At 45.0% G+C, this 23064-nt stretch overlaps 1 protein-coding gene across 1 annotated transcript in view; it reads left to right on the top strand.

Annotated features, from left to right (window-relative positions):
* Positions 1–23064, top strand: part of ASTN1 (astrotactin 1) — a 366450-nt gene that overhangs the window by 230260 nt on the left and 113126 nt on the right. The window contains exons 9-11 of the mRNA XM_055419198.2: positions 13033–13107; positions 21583–21720; positions 22230–22380. Of these exons, the coding sequence (XP_055275173.2) occupies positions 13033–13107; positions 21583–21720; positions 22230–22380 (364 nt within the window). The remainder of the gene's footprint in view (positions 1–13032; positions 13108–21582; positions 21721–22229; positions 22381–23064) is intronic.

The following is a 23064-nucleotide window of genomic DNA, read 5'->3' on the forward strand; positions in this document are numbered from 1 at the left end:
CACCCTAGATAGATGGATGGGAGCAACTAAAGTTTGAGAACCATTGTGCCTGTGTGTGGTGTGAATCTGATGCACCCCAGAGTTTGAGAACCATTCTGCCAGACAGCACTTATGAGAGATGCAGGGATAAATGAGATTCAGTAGCTATAAGCAGTGCAAGGACACCCAAAGAGGAAGACAGATGACTTTAATACCACATGGCACATCACAGACTGTCCAAAGGAAACACAGGCAAAGAAGCAGGTAATTCTTGGACACTATAGATAACATTTGCCCCCAGGCCCCCACCGGCACTTGGAAGCTAGCAATGGGCAAGCCAGGTCAAAACACAGACAACATTCTTGTCTGTAGACCTGGCACCAGTTTTGTACATTTTCTCAGTAGCTCTATGCCCATGGTGGTGAGATGAGGCGGCAAGGCATAAACAAAGTGCCGGCTCTGTGATCCATGATAACACTCACCTGTGCCCTTGCTGGCTGAGTGACCTTAGGCAACTGACTGAGCCATGCTGAACCTTTGTTTATCTTGGAAACCTGAGGATAATAACTATATAGCTGTGTGGCTCCCCAGGAAGTAGTGAAAGCTTGTGCTGATGTGTGAGCAGCACTGAACATGTGCCTTCCTGGCATGTGGTCAGTGGTCAATGAATGACAGCTACTATTTCCAACTTTTTCTGACGCACTCAAGATTTTCTCCTTCTGCTTTATATAATCTTTGATCTCAGAATATACAGGGGAACTGCAAGTCTCTAGGCCAGCTTTCCCCAACTGAGAACATATGAACTCAGCCTTCTAGGATGCTCCCTGAGTCTGCTGAAGCAGATGCTTATCCTTTCTCCCCATAAGGCAAGTGACAGGAATCAAGTTACAATGTCTAATGCAAAACTGGGGCCCATGCCCATGTTTCCTGACTGCTGTAATTCTCTGACATGCTTTGTGTTGACAAAAAGGAGAAGTGAGGATTCTGTATTTATATGTACAGTATCTGTGTGTATATGGGTGTACGGGCTTCCCTGGTGGTTCAGATGATAAAGAATCTGCCTGCAGTGTGGGAGACCCGGGTTCTATCCCTGGGTCAGGAAGATCTCCTGGGGAAGGGGATGGCTACCCACTCCATTATTGTTGCCTGGAGAATTCCATGAACAGAAGAGTCTGGCAGGCTATAGTCCATGGGGTCACAGTAGCATTCCACAGAGTGTATTAGCATTCTACAGAGAAACAAAACCAATAGGATGTAGAATATAAAGAAGGATGTAAGGCACTGGCTCATGTGACTATGGAGGCTGATAAGTCCCAAGGTTTGCAGTCAGCAGTCAGGAAACCCAGGAGACCCAATAGGGTAGTTGGATATGAGTCCAGAGGCCTGAGATCTAGGAGAAGTGAATGATGTGGTCCTAGTTGGCTCAAAACCCAAGAAAAATCAGTGTTTAACTTTGAGCTGAAAGGCAGAAAAATTGGATGTCTCAGTTTGAAGCCATCAGGCAGAAAGAATTCTTTCTTACTTTGGGGAGGGTGAGTCTTCTAATCCTATTCAAACCTTCAGCTGATTGGATAAAGCCCACCCAGATTGTGGAGGGCCATCTGTTTTACTCAGTCTACCAATTCAAATGTTCAGTTCAGTTCAGTTGCTCAGTCGTGTCCGACTCTCCGCGACCCCATGAATCACAGCACGCCAGGCCTCCCTATCCATCACCAACTCCCGGAGGTCACTCAAACTCATGTCCACAGAGTCGGTGATGCCATCAAGCCATCTCATTCTTGGTCATCCCCTTCTCCTCCCACCCCCAACTTTTCCCAGCATCAGAGTCTTTTCAAATGTTAGTTCCATTCAAACATCCTCACCGAAATACACAGAATAATGTGTAACCAAATATCTAGGCACCCTGTGGCCCAGTCAAGTTGGCTCATAAAATTAACCATAATGATGTGTGTACTTGTCTTCACTGCCACTTTGGGGCTCAAGGTTGTATTCCTGAATTCAAAAATTTGGGGGTAAAGTCACAACATGTGTTTATTATTGTGATTTTCAAAATCATTTTATATACTTCTAAAATTTCTTGAGCTGAAAGCCTCTTCAAGTTTTAGAAACAACATTCCAAACAAGATGTGAGTAATAACAGCCTGCATTTATTCAGGACTTACTATATCCAAGGTTATTATAAGTTTTTACAGATATTATATTGCTTAATCCTGTTCAATTGGTGAGGTGGGTACTATTATTTGTTGAGGCAGTCCGAGTGTGGGTTGGAAAAGAATTTCCAGACATAGCATATTACAGAAAGGAGTGAGTTTATTAAAAACAAAAAACAGAGATAAGTGGGCATTGTGAGCACAGCGGGCCAACCTCCTGACAGACCAAGGAGAGTTGACAGTTTTCGTGGGTTAGTAGCCAATTTTTATAGCCTCAAGACAAAGAAAATTCCTGCTGGAAGGTTGGTGTTAGGTGATTGGTCGGGGTGCTATAGGGTGTTTACTGGAGTGGGCATCTTTGCCTAACTGGAAGTCAGGAAGATTGTTAGTGATGATCAGCGAGGGTTTTGGCAAGATTACAAAGAGGCTCAGTCAGCTTCGGAGGTGACCTTGGTTCTGGACTCTGCTTCTGTGGCCTTGGTGTACTGCCTTGCACCTGTGGCTTTGGGGCAGGACTCAACATTGTCATCCCATTTTATAAGTAAGAAAACTGAGCCCCAGAGAGGCAGGGTCTGTGTCGGTTTTCCACCATTCTATCTTTAAATGAGATAACATGTTAAACATACACAAGCACACATATCAGTTCAATTCAGTTCAGTCACTCAGTCGTGTCTGACTCTTTGAGACCCCATAGACTGCAGCACACCAGGCCTCCCTGTCCATCACCAATTGCCAGAGATTACTCAAACTCATGTATGCAAAACTCAAGCACACGCATGCAAAAGAGCAAATACTGCAAAAATAAAGTTGATTAAGAACAAAAAATCGAAGATTGTTAAGCATCTGAAATGTATACACAGTTTGGTCAGCAGCGTAAAGTATGCTCAACTCAGGATCCCCACTCTGCATCTGAAGAAACAGAGGCTGGAAGGTAGTCTCACTTGCTTGAAGTCATAATAGCAGAAGGGGGTTGAACTTGTAACTTCCATCTAGGGCTTCTCCCCTTAGATCTCATTGCTTGGAGTCCAAGGGTGAGTCAAGAAGGGATTATTCTAGACAGGAGCACAAGCTGTTTCTGCCTAATTACTGGAAGGAGGGCCAAGTACTGGGCCCAGGAGCGGGTGGGTGGGTGGCTGTGGTGGGGCCAGCTTTTAATCTGACTGCCTCTGTTTTCTCAATTATGTAGGAAGCAGACCATTAGCTGAGGGCAAGGATGGGGGAGGAGGTGCTGGAGGTATAAGGAGAAAAAGAAGGTATGAGATAATGATGTTGAGAGTGGGAGGGAGAACAGACAAGGAAGATGTAGTATGATCCGTAGGCAGTATGCAGAGCCCGCTTGAGGTCAGTGGTGTAGGATTTAAAGGGAGACCAATCAGCGTGGTTGCCAGCAACATTCATTTGTGCAAACACAGACATGGAAGCCACGGGGTCATTGAGTTTAACCAGTGTTGGAGTGTTTCAGACAAGTGAGAAGAAGCAATGGCGGGTGAGAGAGTTGAGGTTCCTTGAAAGGGTGATTACAATAATGCATCACAGAATTTAATTTGAGGAAAGAGGAAAGGGTACGTGAGGTGGGTGAGGGTCAATAAAATGGTGGTTAGATGAATGGATTTGAAGGCTCAGATGGATAGAAAATATTCTGTGGATAAAAGAGGAATGAACTGGGAGGGCAGGAAGTGATGGTCAGATACTGGGATTCTTGAAGCTGTGACCAAGGAGAGGTTGCAGATATTGGCAGTCTAGGCTATAATCATGGGAGTGAGAGTGGGGGACAGGCTCGTTTGAGAAGAAAAGTCAAGGCAGTGAATGGTTTGAGAATTGGAAAGATGGTTTTAATGGCTACTGAAGTCACCAAAAATTGTGAAGGGAGCCAGCCTCTGAATTGTGGAGGGAAGGTAGGGGTGGGGTGGTGTTGGCATGACTGGAACAAGAGGAGGAAGTGGATCGGATTGTCTGATGGCAAAAGTCAATAACCTTAACCAAGGATATGAGGTTAGCAAGTCGCGGTGCCGGGTTTTAACCCCACTAAGTCTGGCTCCATGGTTACACTCCAGCTGCTTTGCTAGTTACTGACAAGTATGTTATTTTTCTGCATAAAAAAAAACCTCTAAGTAAACTCATTTACCTATTAATAGGTAATAAATAAAATCACACCAATATTTCATATTTCTTTACATGAGATTTACATGCTTAAAGATAACACAGTTTGAAAAGACAGCCTGTCATCACACTTTATATTTAAAATGTAATGTTAGACATGAATTTTCTATTTACCAAATGGGGATATTAATTATAAAAAACAATAATATTTACTGAGTTTGTTCTGTGTGGCCAGCACTGTGTGAAGTCTATACATGCTCACTTAATGACTCTAGGTACTATTTTATCCTCATTTTATAGCTTTAGAAACCAAGGCTGAAAAAATTAAGTCTTATCTGACAGTGGAGTGCCTCATGCAGGATCTGTCCAACCCGAAACCTCATTTGCAATGTGGTCTGGTTCATTACCAAGTACCTGCTGTGTGATGGTTCTACGGTGGATAGTGAGGATGTGGCAAAGATGATGATAGTCTTTTATATCTGATGAGGGGACCATATTAACTAAATATATAACATATTGATTATATTTATAGGTTTTATAAAGGAAAGTGCAGGGTGCTTTATATAACAAGGGAACATAACCGAGTCTTGGAGGGGAAGGTCTATTTTGGGAAGTAATTTTTAGGCTAGAATTAAAGAATAGTGTAAGTTATCCAAACAAATGAGAGAGGGAAACAATTCCAGGTAAAGAAACAACATCTGCAAAGGCCTCCAGGCCCTCAGTGTCCTATAGGAACACTAGACATCATTATTCTTATCATTGAACTTCTGATAAAGCTATAGCTTTACCAGATATCCAAGAAATCAGCCATTCCAGCCCTTATTCCTCCCAGAATTGGTGCTGATGTGAAGATAGTGGCACATAATAATCTCATTTTATCATCATGGTAAATTGAGGTGTGGAATGTTTCACCCAACTGCATAGCTGGAAAACTCATTTTTACCAATTTTCTCTTCACCTTTTCTCCTGGATATCTCTCAAACTACTTTTTCTCAGAAACTTTTAAAAAAATAAACCTCTATTCTCTTTATCTCACTGCTCCTTCCTTGCAAATGCATTTACGTAGTTAAGAACAGGAATATTTTTCTCAAAAGCCCTCACATTGCATATGGATATGACAACCTATACCCAAACCCCAAAGTGCTGTGACTGGCTGAGGGGAAACCTTGAAACCATGCTTCCACTGGAAATCTAGCCTAGTGTGGGCCAGAAGCAAGCTTAAAAGGATGTGCTTTCATTTAACTATGGACACATTATTTTCATTTGTAAAATGATCTCTTTAAGGATAGGTAGAAGAATATATCAGAGAAGGTGATGGCATCCCACTCCAGTACTCTTGCCTGGAAAATCCCATGGGCGGAGGAGCCTGGTAGACTGCAGTCCATGGTGTCACTAAGAGTCGGACACGACTGAGCAACTTCACTTTCACTTTTCACTTTCATGTACTGGAGAAGGAAATGGCACCCCACTCCAGTGTTCTTGCCTGGAGAATCCCAGGGACGGGGGAGCCTGGCGGACTGCCATCTATAGAGTCACACAGAGTTGGACATGATGGAAGCGACTTAGCAGCAGCAGCAGCAGAAGAATATATGAGTTCAGAAGAAGCTTCTTGTTTTTAAAAGTCCATCCTGAAATGCCTCTTTCATCATTGCCTCCAGGTGAAACATTCTTTCCATACACTGAACTGTGTCTCCACATGAAAGTGAAAGTGAAGTTGCTCAGTCGCGTCTGACTCTTCGCGAGTCCATGGACTGTAGCCTATCAGTCTCCTCAGTCCATGGAATTTTCCAGGCAAGAGTACTGGAGTGGGTTGCCATTTCCTTCTCCACGGGATCTTCCCGACCCAGGGATCGAACCCAGATCTCCCGCATTGTGGGCAGACGCTTTACCGTGTGAGCCACCAGGGAAGCTCCATACATACATGTGTACATACCTGTATTCTCTCTCACTCTCTGTCCCCTCACCTGTCTTATGTCTGTTTATTATCATCTATCTATCATTTGTGTCTCTCCCCTCATTCATTCTCAGGTCATAAGTCTTCAGCCCTCCACAAGGAAGCCCATCACCAGACAGTGCTCACCAGAAACCTACAAGTTCCCTTCCGGGGCCACTGTTAGGTGGAAAGCTGGGTGGTGGTTTAGTCCCTAAGCAGTGTCTGACTCTTGCGACCCCATGGACGGTAGCCTGCCAGGATCCTTGTCCATAGGATTTTCCAGGCAAGAATACTGGAGTGGATTGCCATTTCCTTCTCCAGGGGACCTTCCCGACTCAGGGATCAAACCTGGGTCTTTTTACCGACTGAGCTACCTGGGAAGCCTAGAAAGCTGGGACTAGCGTTTAATTAAAAAGCAAAGTTTAAAATACTCTTATCCAGAGCAGGAGTGATCCCCTTCTGCCCTAGGAGAACGGATGCGAAAGGAGCATCCCATCAGTCTGGCCATGCTGGATTCCACTCACGCAGTTGGGTCTAGGCTACATGGTGGAAGGAATGCCCGAGCAACCCGTCAAGTCAAGTCAAGGCCACAACCAACTTCTGGCCTAACCAGAAGGAATAAAAACTAAAGGAAAAAACCCTGTGATAGCTGATGTGTCTTGGGAAAGAGGAGCAAGAATTCAGGAGGGAAACTGAAAGCTTAGAAATTTCCAGTGCTTAACGAAACCTCTGTATAAACTGTTTGGTATTATGTGAGACAGGGCAGAGAAGAAAAGGCAAAGACGAGGTTACAAATAGCTCTCAGCCTATCCAGTTTGCACGTGTGTCCCAGTGGCTGATGTCTTCCTGTGACAGTGGGTCTCCTCTGTGGTCAGATCATGATTCCACTCGAGGTAGCGAACCCCAGATGGCTCCTGTGCTGGCCTCAGAGGCCCCTGAATCTAGACCATCTGTAGCTGCCCACACAGGAGAACCATCTTCAGGGTCTTGATTTGTCAGACTAGTGATATTGACAAACAAACAAACAAGGTCTATTCTGACTTCCAATTCTGCTAATCTTCCTAAACCAAGATGTGACTGGGTTGCCCAGTGCAAGACAGAGAATATTGCAGGCCACATTTCCTAAGCTGGAGTCAAAAGGCTCAGGTTTTCTTCCAACTATGGTGTTCAGTCTCCTGCCCCGCATCCGGCCTGACGCTCTCCTTGAGCTCCTAGGTGGGTACTCTTTCCACAAAACTAATGTCGGCGTAGTCTGTTCTGTAATGCCACCCATTCCTGGTGGGAGGCCGAGCTCTTGCCACCCATGAGCAGATGGAACCTGAGGTGGAAGTGATCGTTTTGTTTGACACTCCCTGTCCTCCCAGCTCTAGCCCTGGAAATTGAATAAGAGTTGAAGCTGTTTAGATGCCTCTGCTCCCCTGGCCCCAGAGACTGGTCCGGATTCCTCATCTGATCTGAGATAGATCAAACAGATCTTCCACGGATTATTTTTTCCGTGGATGGGCAGTGTCTCTCTGTGGCCTGAACTTGTAAAGACATGAGCTGGAGCTACGAGAGGCCAAGTCTCCACCATGAGCATGAGCCATTGTGAAACAGTGGTCCGCCAGAGTGAGAAATGGAGCAGAGGGACAATTATTAGGGCCTCTAAAGGAGATCAATCCTGGGTGTTCATTGGAGGGACTGATGCTGAAGCTGAAACTGTAATACTTTGGCCACCTCATGCAAAGAGTTGACTCACTGGAAAAGACTCTGATGCTGGGAAGGATTGGGGGCGGGAGGAGAAGGGGATGACAGAGAATGAGATGGCTGGATGGCATCACCGACTCGATGGACATGAGTTTGAGTGAACTTCGGGAGTTGGTGATGGACAGGGAGGCCTGGCGTGCTGTGATTCATGGGGTCGCAAAGAGTCGGACATGACTGAACTGAACTGAGGTCTGTTGCCGGGCCCCCCTCCCCCCGCCCTGCCGTGGCAGCTTCCAGCTGAGCTTGGAGATGGGTGTGTATCTTGGGCTCACATGCAGAAAGCCTAATGCAAAGGCCTCTTCCTCTTTCATTTGGTCTCAGGTAACTCAGCTCTAAGTGTTTTCAGGACTTTAAGGTCTAGCTCTTCATCACTTAGGGATTCTCAGGTGGCTCAATGGTAAAGAATCTGCCTGCCAATGCAGGAGAGTCAGAAGACTTAGGTTCGATTCTTGGGTCAAGAAGGCCCCCTGGAGGAGGAAATGGCAACCCACTCCAGTATACTTGGTGGAGAAATCCCATGGACAGAGGAGCCTGGCAGGCTACAGTCTGTGGGGCTGCAAAGAGTTGGACATGACTGAGCGACTGAGCACACACACTTCATCACTTCACCCTGCCTTTTCCCACGGGGCCCCCTGTGGCCTCTCCACTCACACGCATCAGGCACCCCTCTGCTATCCCGCTACGCACTGCCGACACCCAGCCCCCCGGGCGCCCAGGGTGAGTGATCTCCTCCTTTTTACTCATTCCTTGCTATTTGTCTGGGCGTGCGTGTGTTTCTTCAGAAAGACTATAGATTCCTTTGAGATCAAGAATCTCTTTATGCCAGCTCCTGTTGCCTAGTATCACAGTTCACACACAATAGGCCCTCCATAAATATTTGCTAAATAAATCAAATAAGAATCCCCATCTCCCTGACAGATCATTCCTGACTCATGGGAAGGAAATAGTCAATTCTCTTTTCCTTCCTCGCTGAAGCAATTTGCAGACTCTCTGACTTCTCTTCCCCTCTCACAGCGTGCCCTTCTCTCTGCATCTCAGGTCAGTGCTGTAGAGTCCCCGTGAAGTGGGGTCCAGGTGGGAGGTGGGAGCGGGGTTTAATCTCCCACACTTATCACTGGCTCCTCTCCAGACAACAGAAATACATTTACAAGCTGAGTTAAAGCCTGGGATGGTATTGTGTTTGCCTCTGAAGGGAAGACGATGCTTCCTCATTAAAAATTTGGGAATCTCCTTTTTGTAGTATTTATACTGGATTCAGGTAACTAGTACATTTCACTTATGTAACAGATGCTTGTCGGAGAAGGCAATGGCAAGCCACTCCAGTACTCTTGCCTAGAAAATCCCATGGATGGAGGAGCCTGGTAGGCTGCAGTCCGTGGGGTCGCTATGGGTTGGACACGACTGAGCAACTTCACTTTCACTTTTCACTTTCACACATTGGAGAAGGAAATGGCAACCCACTCCAGTGTTCTTGCCTGGAGAATCCCAGGGACGGGGGAGCCTGGTCGGCTGCCGTCTATGGGGTCACACAGAGTCGGACACGACTGAAGTGACTTAGCAGCAGCAGAAGCAGCAACAGATGCTTGTATGGCACTCACTGAATGTCGGACACTGGAACACTTTAATCATAGTAACTAGTTCCACCTCATGACAGCCTTGCCAGGTTGATAAAATTATTACTCTCAGCCTCATTTCACAGATGAGGAAATGGGGACACAGAATGATTAAGGGACTTGGTCAAGGTCACACAGCAATTGATCGCTAAGCTGGAATTGGCAGAGGCAGGCCAGAACCCACGTCCTGCCCACTGTGTCCCGCTGCCTGTCCCCGTGACCAGGGTGGGGTCCAGATGGCACATCTGAGTTGCCTTTCTTGACACTCAGGACTCTTGAGAGCAGTAAGTCTCTTTGCCCTGACTCTGATAGCACACCAGTGTGTGCTTAATCAATGTTTCTGGGCTCACTGATTCTTTACCTATGGCTGGAATACAGGTTTATTTATATTATTCTATGTAGTTAATTGTCCACACTGTAATCAATGCTAGTCTAAAATTTGGCTCCTCAAAATATATTTTCAAACAACCCAGGAATCATGCCAAGAATTGACTCTAATTACACATTATACCCATTTTGAGTACTGGAGATGACTTGAAGGCAAAAGGTGTGTTGTTTAAAATTATTCAACTGATAGTAAATAAAATATGATTTTGTCCAAAGGAGAGATAAAGTTGCAGGTCCCTTTTCTCTTTTTATTGCCCTCTCTAGGTATTTAGGATCAGATGGGACATTTTTTTCTCCTAATTTTTAGTCTTTTTCTTGAATTAGTACGTATTTTTTAGCTGCTCTTAAGTCACACTTATTGTTCAGCAAAAAAGAATCAGATTCAAACCCCACTCTGTGGGTTTACCACTAATGAACAAAACAAACATGAAAAACACACTTGGGCTATTTATTTGATGCAGGGGTTATTCATAGTATGGTGTTTGGATACCTTCTGGAGCCAATTCTAGTTGCCTCAGGGTATTTCTAAGTTGAATTCCAGGAATAAAGTGTTTATAAATAGTGAGCATAAAAAAGGAATGCACTCATCCCAGCCACTCCAGTGGCCTCACTTTGCAGCTACCAACCCCCTTCAAGTAGTTAATTGGTTAGCTGGTTGGGTTAGGTTGTTGTCTCAACCCTATCAGACCCAACACCCTATTTTATGACAAATTTAACAAATTTTTAATAATCTGTAAATGAAATCATATATAATAAAGTCTAAATAAATAAAAATTTAATGTGAAGTGGTAACAGTAATTAAAAGAGAAGTGATAATAAATAATTTATAGTAATGTAGCTATTTTAATGTATAAATTCTCTGCAGTATTACAATAGGAGAAATAAAGTTGACAGACATTTGCACCTAATGGAGAGTCCCCATAATATAAAATGTGAAGTAATATGTAATACACAATATATATAAGAGCAATTGCTGTATTGCTGTATTGGTGACTCAAAGACCATGAGCAGCACTGCAAACAATGATGTGATTTTCCAAAATTATGAACAAATCTTGGTAAAATTTCCAAGTCATCTTGTATAATCTCTTAATTTACATGGTAGTTATACATCTAGGCAATTCATCTTATATTAAAACAGTACAAGCTGCTTTGTGCTTGTGGGTAAATGGAGTTAGCATCTAGGCTGAGATAATAATAATCAGGTTTTTACCTATGTAAATGTGCAGCAAGACATTCAAAAGGTTGCAGGGCCTGGGGGAATTTTTTGTCGTGCAGGGCTGTCCTGAACCCTGCATTATTCTAGCCTTCTAAATGCCTTCTAAAGAGTTCGCCTGCAATGCAGGAGACCCTGGGTTGATTCCTGGGTCAGAAGATCTGCTGAGTCAGGAAGATCTTGGGTCAGGAAGATCCACTGGAGAAGGGATAGGCTACCCACTCCAGTATTCTTGGGCTTTCCTTATGCCTCAGCTTAAAGAATCCGCCTGCAATGTGGGAGACCTGGGTTCGATCCCTGGGTTGGGAAGATCCCCTGGAGTAGGAATAGGCTCCCCATTCCAGTATTCTGGCCTAGAGAATTCCACCGACTGTATAGTCCATGGGGTTGCCAAGAGTCGGATACTACCGAGCGACTTGCACACACTAAATGCCAGTAATACCCTGCAGTCATTGTGTCATTCAAGAGCAACTGCCCTAAATTTTCCCTCAATGCCCTCTATTGTTGCCACCATTGACAACTAGGTTAATTCCTAGTGTTGGATTTAGTCCCAAATAATTATGTCAATTTATTTTCCTGACTTTCTGTAGTCCTTGAAAGCCAAAGGCATGTCTGCAGGAAAATCCTCAGTAGTTGGGTTATTGGGTTGGTATGATAGTTATACATGGAGACTGTATGATTGGTTATACATGAAGACTGTACATTCCGTGAAACCAAGGGCCCAGTTCACTCTGCATACCACACCTAGTATCCACACAAGGCTGGGCTTTAAAGTCTTTCCTGAAGGAGTAAAAATTTAGGAGTTGGAAATCTGGGTTAGCAAAGAAATATATGCCATTGAAAAGAAATAGTTTTGGTAGTTTCAGGTATATGCGACATCCAAATGCTAGAGTGTCTGTGCGTGCTTAGTTGCTTAGTGCTTGAATCCTCGTCTCTTAGTCTCCTGCCTTTGGCAAACGAATTATTTACTACAGGCTCCACCTGGGAAGCCCGCTCACTAGAGAGACTGGAGAAAAGAAAGTGTTAGTCGCTCAGTCGTGTCTGACTCTTTGCGACCCCGTGGACTATAGCCTGCCAGGCTCCTCTGTCCATGGGATTTCCCAGGCAAGAATACTGGACTGGGTTGCCATTTCCTTCTCCAGGGGATTGTTCCAACCCAAGGATTGAGTCTCCCACCTTGCAGGCAGATTATTTACTGTCTGAGCCACCAGGGAAGATAGTTAAGTTATATTCAAAAATACCATGGTTGTTTCTGGTTGAATGAGTGACATTGTAATGATTAAAACCATCTGGAACCTGTCAAAAACCCAGAACCTTCAAGTCATTTTGAGGGAAAGAGAGCATGATGAGAACCCCATATAAGCTGTGGCTTTGGCCTAAAAGGTTTGCTTCATCTTCACGATGTCTATGAAGCCGCTATTAACAATCCTATTTTTACAAGTGATAAAATTAGACTCAACAAGGCAAATAATCACCCAAAGGCAAACAGCTGACTCAACAGCAGAACAGAGTTTGAACTGTCTGATTCCGGAGGCTTTTTCTTTCCAAGAAATCATACTCCCCCTCTTTCTTCAGTGAGACAAAGCTAAAGATCTGTTAAATCTATGTCTGAAGGGCCATAAATTCTGGCTATGACATTATTATAATTTTTCTTTCTTCGGAGTTCCAATTGTCATGTCTGTTAAATTCCACTTTGCTGGTGGGTCAGTGATTTTTGCACTGACACTGTTCTTAACTGAGTTCCAGCATTCTGTGTCTTGTGAGCTCACGTTAGTGGGATTCTTGAGAACCGGGACGAGGTCTCCTCTATCTTTGGGTCTCCAGAGCCTTGGCATGGCACTAGGCACAGAGTGGACATTCGGGGAGTGTTTGTTGATTGACTTTAATTGCGTGCTGTTTCTCCTTTCAGGCCTTGGCCTTACACAATATTTCAGCGAGGCTTTGACCTGGTTTTGGGAGAACAGCCTTCCGATAAAATCTTCAGGTAAGTAGTCGTCTAGGGATGTGCTTATGTAGGGATGTGCAAGCCCCACGTCCCGCTTCCCACTGAACTTTCTTTCCTAGTGGTAATTTATAAAACACATGTCGTCATTCTGCCCTCCCAGTAAGAGGAACCCTTGCCCCGCTTCATCCAGTGACAGTGTGGAGTGTGTGGAGGATGAATAGATTCTGTTGAGGTCCTGGCTGGCTTCCTTCCTTGCCTGCTCTGGAACCCCCACTCTTGGAACCCCCAGATTCCACACTTGTTAAACAGAACTTTGTTGCATGCCAGGCTCTATTGTTGTGAAGAATACGTGAGATAATGCAGGGAAAGCCCCCGGCAAGGAAACTGGCAAAGAACAAGCAATTAATGTTAGTTTTGGCCTCTCCATTTTGCATCTAATTTACACCTTCCACATAAAGCCTTAAGTTGTTCAGAACGAACCCCTCCCACCTCTACCTCCGTCCTTTCTCAGCCATACTTCATTATTATTTTCTTTAATCTACTATCTTCCTAATCGAATTGGATGTTTCCAGTCTCTCCCAAACTTCTACCTACATACCTGGGAATGGTGCGTATTAGACAAGTCAGCAGGCAGAGGAAGTATTTGGGTGCCAGCGGGATTTTCATAAAGTCTAATTCACACCAGACCTTAGCTGAAACACAAGTCTATCTCCAGGCTAAGACTGTATCTTCCATTTCTTCTGCTGGTCTATTTTTCACTTAACGTGCATCTGCTGAGTACCCAGTAAGTGCCAGAGATTGTGCTTGTGCTGCCCGTGTGGACATGAGTGCACCTCCCTTCATGAACAAGTCCTCTGGGAGAGGCAGTATATAGTCCTGCCCAAGTGTCTGATGTCAGAGGAGGCAGTAAGCTACTGCATGGCATGTTAGAGGAATGACAAGCCAACTTGCTTCCTGTTCACTGCACTCAGAGAGGGTGTATACAGAGTCTTGCCTATTCCCTGCTGCCTTTCCAAACCCCTGCCCCAGTCCCCACTATCAGCCAGTCCCAGCCTTGATGCTAATCTTTCTCCTGTATTTGCGTCCTCGAGCTGGCTCCTCTGCCTCAGCTTCTCCTGCTCCTTCTCTCTGTCTGGGATAGACTGGGCTTGGCCACCGCCACGCTCTCCTAAAGCGCCTTTCTAGCTGGGAGTCCAGATTCACAGAACTGCTTTCTCCCAGAGCCTTCCCTGCCCTTTTCTCTTCCGAGCATCTCTCCTGGGACAGGCTGGGTCATATTAATGGCCTTGGCCGCAGGCGGCTTTTGAGGATTTGTGCTACAAGAGATGTCAGTTATATTCCTTAGACTATGACTCAAGCATTTAAACTTGCCAACAATGATTTATTATCGGGCAGACTTTTTTTTTCCTTCCTTTTTCCTACCACTTGTCTGTTGGGACCTCCGAAGGGTGATAAAGATAAGGCAGATGGGAAGTCTGGTGGGGTTTGATTAACATGGATGAGTTCCTGCTCCCCTAAAAGTCAGAAAAACTGGGGCCTCCATGAAATTGCTGTTAGAGTGGAACCTGCACAAAAATCATGTTTCCAGCCCCACAAGCACCATCTGCTCCAGTTTGTTAGGTACTAACTTGACGTGATACCCACTTATGACAGAGGGAGTCAGTTGTGTGGTTTGACCCATGCGGTCAACTATCTCAGAAGTTGGTGGGTTAATCCATAAGTGATTAATCATTTTGATCCTTAACATGACAGTAACTAGGCTCTCAGATGAGAACATTGGGTCATGATCTCCTTATTTCAGATACTTAGAATTTTAATCAGAACCTTCTGTGGTCTGAGTAAACCAACTACCAGTGGCCACTCTGGAAAATTCTGTGATCTGGTCAGTGACTACAGTTTCCTAAAGGAACTAAATAACTATTTACTTGGTACTCTGATCACTTAGGATATCGAGTCTTGACATATAGACTGTATATATGATAGAGAGTCTCGGTGGGACCAGGGCATAAGTGTTTTGTAAAAGCACCACGGTAATTCCAGTCTGTACCTAGGATTGAGAAACACTGGCCTGAAGCTTCTCCAATCCATTGCATCAATCCACAATGACTTTCCACCTCCAAATTTGTATATATACTGACTTTAATATATATTTGTCAATTATTTATTTCATGTTTATTTTTAATTTGTGTATTTGCTTCTCCAATGAAATGGTTGTCTTCCTGAAGGGAGGGAAGTACCCATTATGGTTTTAAATATTTAATATCTAGCACACCATTTTGAACAAGCATGTGCACTCAGTCACTCAGTTGTGTCTGATTCTTTGAGACCCCATGGACTGTAGGCTGCCAGGCTGCTCTGTCCATGGGATTTTCCAGGCAAGAATACTGGGGTGGGTTGCCATTTCCTACTCCAGGGGATCTTCCCAAGCCAGGAATAGAAACCACGTTTCTTGCATCTCCTGTATTAGCAGGTGCATTCTTTACCACTGAGCCACCTGGGAAGCCCTTTGAACATATAGCTGGTGGTTGAGTTACTAAGTCATGTCTGACTCTTGCAACCCCATGGACTGTAGCCTACCAGGCTCCTCTGTCCATGGGATTCTCCAGTCAAAAATACGGAAGTGGGTTGCCATTTCCTTCTCCAGGGGATCTTCCTGACCCAGCAATCAAACCCAGGTCTCCTGCAATGCAGGCAGATTCTTTACCAACTGAGCTACAAGGGAAGCCCTTTAAACAAGTAAAGGTTTTCAGTAAATATCTGTAGATGATCATTTCAAGTATTTCCTAATCAGATTGAGAAAAAACCTTGAAACCTAACCTTGGTAATGTGTAATCCCAAAGAATGCCTTGGGAGGGGTCCAAGCTAGACTCAAAGGGTCCAGAGGAACCCTGAACCTCCAGGATGAGTCTCTTCAGCCAACTTGCCTGGTGCTGAAGATGGTCTTTCTATGGTAGCTAGGATCACTCCATTCCTCTAGACCCTCTGGTGGCAGGGGTGAGCACAGACCAAATTTCTCTCTCAAAGACCATCATCCCAAGTGTGTACTTGCATTGCTTGGAATAAGACCTCCTTCTGGAATGGCCTGCTCTAGAAAAGGGTGGAGATGCCAGGCTAAGAGCAACTTTTCAGTTTTCCCACATTCTGTTTCATGCCAAACCACAGTGAGAGCACAGACTTATTCCATCCAGCGCTTTCTGGCAAACATTTGCTTCTGGAAAGAAATTTCAAGCACCAGTTCAACAGGGCCATGTGCAGGGCTCAGTTCACAGCTGAGCCATCAACTGTGCTGGTCACCACCAGCTGTCATGTGAGAAGGCCCAACCTGGGAAAGCATTCCAGATGTTCACCCAACTTCTGTTTGGTGGCTTTTTGAAGTCCTTCCTGCCAAATCCACATGGATGAGGGACAGATGAGACTTTAGAATGCAGCTTTTCTCTGACAGTTTGTTCTATATTTGGATTTTGGAGTCACTCAGTAGATTTTGGAGATAAAAGAAAACTTCAGAATTTCATAGACATGAGCCAACAGGGGCTGGAAAGCGGCTGTGAGCAACACTTGAGAATCAGGCTATCGCCCATCTTTCCCACTTAAGGAGAGGTGACCTTGGGAGGTTGCTAAATTTTTAAAAATATTAGTCGATGCCTTGGTAGAATGGGAGAAAATGACTAATCTCAGAGGGTAGCAGCGAGGATAAATGACACAGTCCTACAGAGCACCTGCTTTAGAAAGTTCTCAATAAACGTTAGTCTCTACCCACACCTGACTGCTTCACCTACAGGACTTCTTCACCTTGACCCTAGCAGAGAGTGGAGGTTTTCTTATTAACTTGGTAGAGTGTCATATTTCAGAAGCTGCTGTGCATTGAGGAAGATCTTTATCCTATCAAATCCAGATCCATCTCAACCATTAAATGTATTCAAACTCAGCGATTAAACCATATCATATTTTAAATGAACAAGAATTTCCACCACCACCTCTATCTTTAAATTGGGAAATTGGGATTATATCCACTAGCAGCCTTTTCAAACTAAAGAACATAACTAAATCTCCTGTTGATCAGTCAGTAAATATTTATGGAGTGACCTTCCTGGGTCAGAAATTATGTTTGGCAGTGGGAAATACAAAGATGACAAAGAACTGTCCTCTGCCATCCAAGAGAGAATGTTTGTATAAATGGACATGTGAAAAGGTGGGTACAGATCAGCATCTCGGGGTGGCAAGGCACCATGTGAAGAAGAGAGTCCCTAACTCAGCCTAAGAGTGTGAAAGCCTTGGAGAGCTTCAGTAAGAGGTCGGGCCTTCAGTTCAGTTCAGTTCCGTTCAGTCGCTCAGTCGTGTCCGACTCTCCGCGACCCCATGAATCACAGCACGCCAGGCCTCCCTGTCCATCACCAACTCCCGGAGTACACTCAAACTCATGTCCACAGAGTCGGTGATGCCATCCAGCCATCTCATTCTCTGTCGTCCCCTTCTCCTCCCGCCCCCAACCTTTCCCAGCATCAGAGTCTTTTCCAGTGAGTCAACTCGTCACATGAGGTGGCCAAAGTACCCAGGATTGATCTCCTTTAGAATGGACTGGTTGGATCTCCTTGCAGTCCAAGGGACTCTCAAGAGTCTTCCCCAACACCACAGTTCAAAAGCATCAATTCTTCGGTGATCAGCTTTCTTCACAGTCCAACTCTCACATCCATACATGACCACGGGAAAAACCATAGCTTTGACTAGACGGACCTTTGTTGTCCAAGTAATGTCTCTGCTTTTTAATATACTATCAAGGTTGGTCATAACTCTCCTTCCAAGGAGTAAGCGTCTTTTAATTTCATGGCTGCAATCAGCATCTGCAGTGATTTTGGAGCCCAAAAAATAAAGTCTGACACTGTTCCCACTGTTTTTCCATCTATTTCCCATGAAGTGATGGGACCAGATGCCATGATCTTTGTTTTGGAAAGATCTTCAAGCCAACATTTGGAAAGAGCTTCAAGCCAACATTTTCACTCTTCTCTTTCACTTTCATCAAGAGGCTTTTGAGTTCCTCTTCACTTTCTGCCATAAGGGTAGTGTCATCTGCATATCTGAGGTTATTGATATTTCTCCTGGCAATCTTGATTCCAGCTTGTGCTTCTTCCAGCCCAACATTCCTCATGATGTACTCTGCATATAAGTTAAATAAGCAAGGTGACAATATACAGCCTTGACGTACTCCTTTTCCTATTTGGAACCAGTCTGTTGTTCCATGTCCAGTTCTGACTGTTGCTTCCTGACCTGCATACAGGTTTCTCAAGAGGCAAGTCAGGTCGTCTGGTATTCCCATCTCTTTCAGAATGTCCCACAGTTTATTGTGATCCACACAGTCAAAGGCTTTGGCATAGTCAATGAAGCAGAAATAGATGTTTTTCTGGAACTCTCTTGCTTTCTCCATGATCCAGCGGATATTGGCAATTTGATCTCTGGTGCCTCTGCCTTTTCTAAAACCTGCTTGAACATCTGGGAGTTCACGGTTCACATATTGCTGAAGCCTGGCTTGGAGAATTTTGAGCATGACTTTACTAGCGTGTGAGATGAGTGCAATTGTGCGGTAGTTTGAGCATTCTTTGGCATTCCCTTTCTTTGGGATTGGGATGAAGACTGACCTTTTCCAGTCCTGTGGCCACTGCTGAGTTTTCCAAATTTGCTGGCATATTGAGTGCAGCACTTTCACAGCATCATCTTTCAAGATTTGAAATAGCTCATCTGAAAAATTCCATCACCTCCACTAGCTTTGTTCGTCGTGATGCTTTCTAAGGCCCACTTGACTTCACATTCCAAGATGTCTGGCTCTAGGTCAGTGATCACGTTATCGTGACTATCTTGGTCGTGAAGATCTTTTTTGTACAGTTCTGTGTATTCTTGCCACCTCTTCTTAATATCTTTTGCTTCTGTTAGGTCCATACCATTTCTGTCCTTTATTGAGCCCATCTTTGCATGAAATGTTCCCTTGAAATCTCTAATTTTCTTGAAGAGATCTCTTGCTTTTCCTATTCTGTTGTTTTCCTCTATTTCCTTGCATTGATCACTGAGGAAGGCTTTCTTATCTCTCCTTGCTATTCTTTGGAACCCTGCATTCAGATGCTTATATCTTTCCTTTTCTCCTTTTCTTTTCTTTTCTTTTCTTTTCACAGCTATTTGTAAGGCCTCCTCAGACAGCCATTTTGCTTTTTTGCATTTCTTTTCCTTGGGGATGGTCTTGGTCCCTGTCTCCTGTACAATGTCATGAACCTCCGTCCAGAGTTCATTAGGCACTCTATCTATCAGATCTAGTCCCTTAAATCTATTTCTCACTTCCACTGTATAATCATAAGGGATCTGATTTAGGTCATATCTGAATGGGCTAGTGGTTTTCCCTACTTTCTTCAATTTCAGTCTGAATTTGGCAATAAGGAGTTCATGATCTGAGCCATAGTCAGCTCCTGGTCTTTTTTTTGCTAACTATATGCAGCTTCTCCATCTTTGGCTGCAAAGAATATAATCAATCTGATTTCGGTGTTGACTTAACTGAGTCTTAAAATGAGTCTGGCAAAGGAGAAGAAAGAAAATTCAGAAAGTAGGAGTATTAAGAGCAAAGGCAAAGAGATGAGAAAATCAGGACAACTTTAGGAGCCATATCCAAATGCATTGTAGGAACAGAAAGTTTGAAACGATTTTGGTGAAAGAAGCCGCTGGAGATTGACATCTTTGGATATGTGGACTGAGTTCTGTGGGTCTAAAGTAAAGGGTTAGTTGATGAGTCATGTCAGGCTCTTTATGACCCCACCAGGCTCCTTTGTGCATGGAATTCTCCAGGCAAGAGTACTGGAGTGAGTTGCCATGCCCTCCTCCAGGGGATCTTCCAACCCAGGGACTGAACCCAGGTCTCCTGCACACATGCACACACCCACCACATGCCCTCCCCAAGCATGTGTGTGTGTGTATAGGAGCTCTGTGTGTGTGTGTGTGAAGGAGCTGGCATCCTTCAACTTCAGCAGGCACAATTTCACAGAAGAGTGGGGTGGTGGGTCTCCTTTTCTGTCCCCCTAGTAATGGACTTCCCTCATCTGGTGCAGACAGCTCCCTGAACAGACATCACCCCACCTATTGTTCCCATGGGTAGGGAGAATTGAGTGCCTCCTTCAGAGCAAAAAGCATCTCTGCTATTTCAATGCTGCTTAATGCAGATGTGTGCCTCCACAGGTCAGAGAAGTAGGGCACCGAGAGTCAGGTTGGGAATCAGGGAGAAACCTCCCCAGCCCTGCCCCAAACCCACTTGCTCAGTGGTTTTGCCCCCACCCACCCTGCTTTCTCTTCTTTCAGCTCCTCTGCTACCCAGGTCTGTCATTTAGGGAGTGGATGAAGAAGCATGGGGCTTAATTACTAAGTAACTCCTGAGCCTTGGTGGGTGGGGATTCTCTGTGGCCCACATCCTGGACAGGGCTACGTGTCTCATAAAAGATCTCACGTCATCAGTCTGCTTTGCTAGCATCTCAGGCAACCCGGAGTGGCAGGGGATGGGGGCACTGGTGGAGAGAGGAGCGTGTGGATTAGGGGAGAGAAAGGAGTGGGACCTGCAGTGGTGCTCGGCGACCAGCATGCTGATGGAGCCACTGCTGGTTCTGTTTAATTGCATATATCCTTCCATTGTTCCGCCCTCTGCATTAAGTGGGAAGGGGACGCCAGACTGCCACAGCCTCGTAATATCCCACCCATACTGGCTTTTATCCCAGGGACTATTTTTGACTGTGAACACAGAGCATTTGAATGCCTTTGAAATCAAATGAATGAATAAATAAACAAATACTCTCTCATGGTTTCCTTAAGCTCTCCCGTGAAATGCTGATAGATTCCTTTATTCCTTTTACCCCTTGTTATAGGAGGAAAAAAAATCTTCCTTGCCTCCGGAGGGTTAGCGCCATTAGCTAGGGGTGTGGGTAGAGAGAGAGCAGAGAATACATCTAGGCTTGCCTTGTTCATCTTCTTCTCTCCCCTGGGAGGCTCCTGGCTTCAATCGTTTCCGCTCCCATCTCACAGAAGCCAGGAAAAGGGAGTTTTCTTCTTTCCTTTCCTTGGTAGAGTTCCTCCAGGCACAGAGAGAAAGTGTCGCTACCAGTGTGGGTGTACAATTCAAGGGATGGGAATGGTGGGAGGCCGGTATGTCTTTTCAATTAAAATGCTTCCAGTTATATCTGACTTAAGATCAGGGAAGCCCAGCTTCAAATCTGAAGGAAACTGGAACTTGATGTCTTATGGTTTGAAGAAGAGACCACTTTTAACAGCTGGCGAGTGGATGACGTGTTGAGTTCTCCAACGGTCTGGATGCGTGAGCAGGCGTCGGCCTCTCTGCCTCCATCAGACTCAATTATCTCATCCATAAAATGGCAATACGCCCTCCTTTCTGGAGAGGACTACAAGGGTTGAGAAGGACGCAGCTGGAGTCAGGGTGCCAGGTCCTCTGGTGGTGTTTATCCCCCAGCCCTAACCAGGTGGTGTTGGGTATCCCTGCAGATTCACCTACACGCTTGGGGAGGGCATGTGGCTGCCGCTCAGCAAAAGTTTTGTGATTCCACCAGCTGAACTGGCCATCAACCCATCAGCAAAGTGTAAGACAGACATGACAGTGATGGAAGATGCTGTGGAGGTCAGGTGAGTCCAGCCTCGGGGCCCTGAGGCACGCACTGGGTTTGGGAGACTGTGTGAGAAACTCCCTGAAGGCCCCGAGCACTGGGAAAGGAGTCAAGCTGGAAGGAGAAGTCGGCAGCCTGCCTTCCAGTTCCCTAGACACAGTGCCAAGATCTACTCTATCTGGGTCAATATTGCACACCCCAAGGCTCATGCATCAAGAGAGGACATAAAGTGAGAGTTTGTAAGCATTTCCTACGGCCCCTCAGGACTGACAGGCAATAAAACGTTAATTTCTTTGCCTGAGTTTAGACTTCCTTCTTTGACCAGGTGTTACTGCCTTGGCTTATTTCCCAGAGATAGAGAACGCCCATAATTTGTTAGTTCCCAGCTCCGAGTCTGGTTGATCTTGAACATTTGTAAGAGAGAGTGAGGCGTGATCTGGCCGGCCAGACGGGAACGTGGGATGTGAAGCTCCCTGCTGCACCGGCGTCCCCTGACCTCCTCCTACCTCCCGCCGCTTCTTCCCACAGAGAGGAACTGATGACCTCGTCCTCCTTCGAGAGCCTGGAGGTCCTCTTAGACTCCTTTGGACCAGTCCGTGATTGCAGCAAGGACAATGGGGGCTGCAGTAAGAACTTCCGTTGCATCTCAGACCGCAAGCTGGATTCCACCGGCTGCGTGGTACGTCTGCCCTGTTGAGCTTGTAGTTTCAGAAAGTGGGGCCACAAGGAAGACAGAGGTGGAAACAGAGTGTGAATAAAACAGAGGGTCAAGAGTGATTCCACCCTAGCTTTAACTGCTGTCTAGTCTATGTTACGAATTTTCTTTTGACAGAGCTAAGGAGCTAATTGCCAGCCATTGAATCTAGAGGTATTTATGCAGCACCTACTGTGTGTACTATAACTATCCAAGGAAAATGTCATGAACTGTGTAGCGTGATTCTTTCTTTCTTAACAGTCTTGCACTCTAGTTGATGAGCGATATCCTCAAACAGTTCAAGAACTAATTAACTGCTCAATAGTAAAATATTGACTCCAATAGGAAATAGACTGTATTTACTACAATAGGAAATTCTAGAAGACGCTTACCTTTGTTTAGAGTCAAATTACATTGACTATAATAGGAAATTTTAGAAGACACCTACCTAAGTCCAGGATGATAAAAGAAGTAAATTATGCCAAGAATAGCGGAGAAACAATAAAAAATACATCCCCTTTGAAACTATGGCAATGAACTCTTGCTTCACCAAAGGTGGTTTCCTACTTTATTGGTTCTAGTCCATGGGGTCGCAAAGAGTCAGACACGACTGAGTGACTTTCACTTTCACTTCATGGGCTTTGACGATATATAAACTGTGTGATGCTA

Source organism: Moschus berezovskii, chromosome 17, assembly GCF_049115385.1.
Source record: "Moschus berezovskii isolate FMDL1 chromosome 17, NW_MosBer_1.0, whole genome shotgun sequence".
Lineage (NCBI taxonomy): Eukaryota > Metazoa > Chordata > Mammalia > Artiodactyla > Moschidae > Moschus > Moschus berezovskii.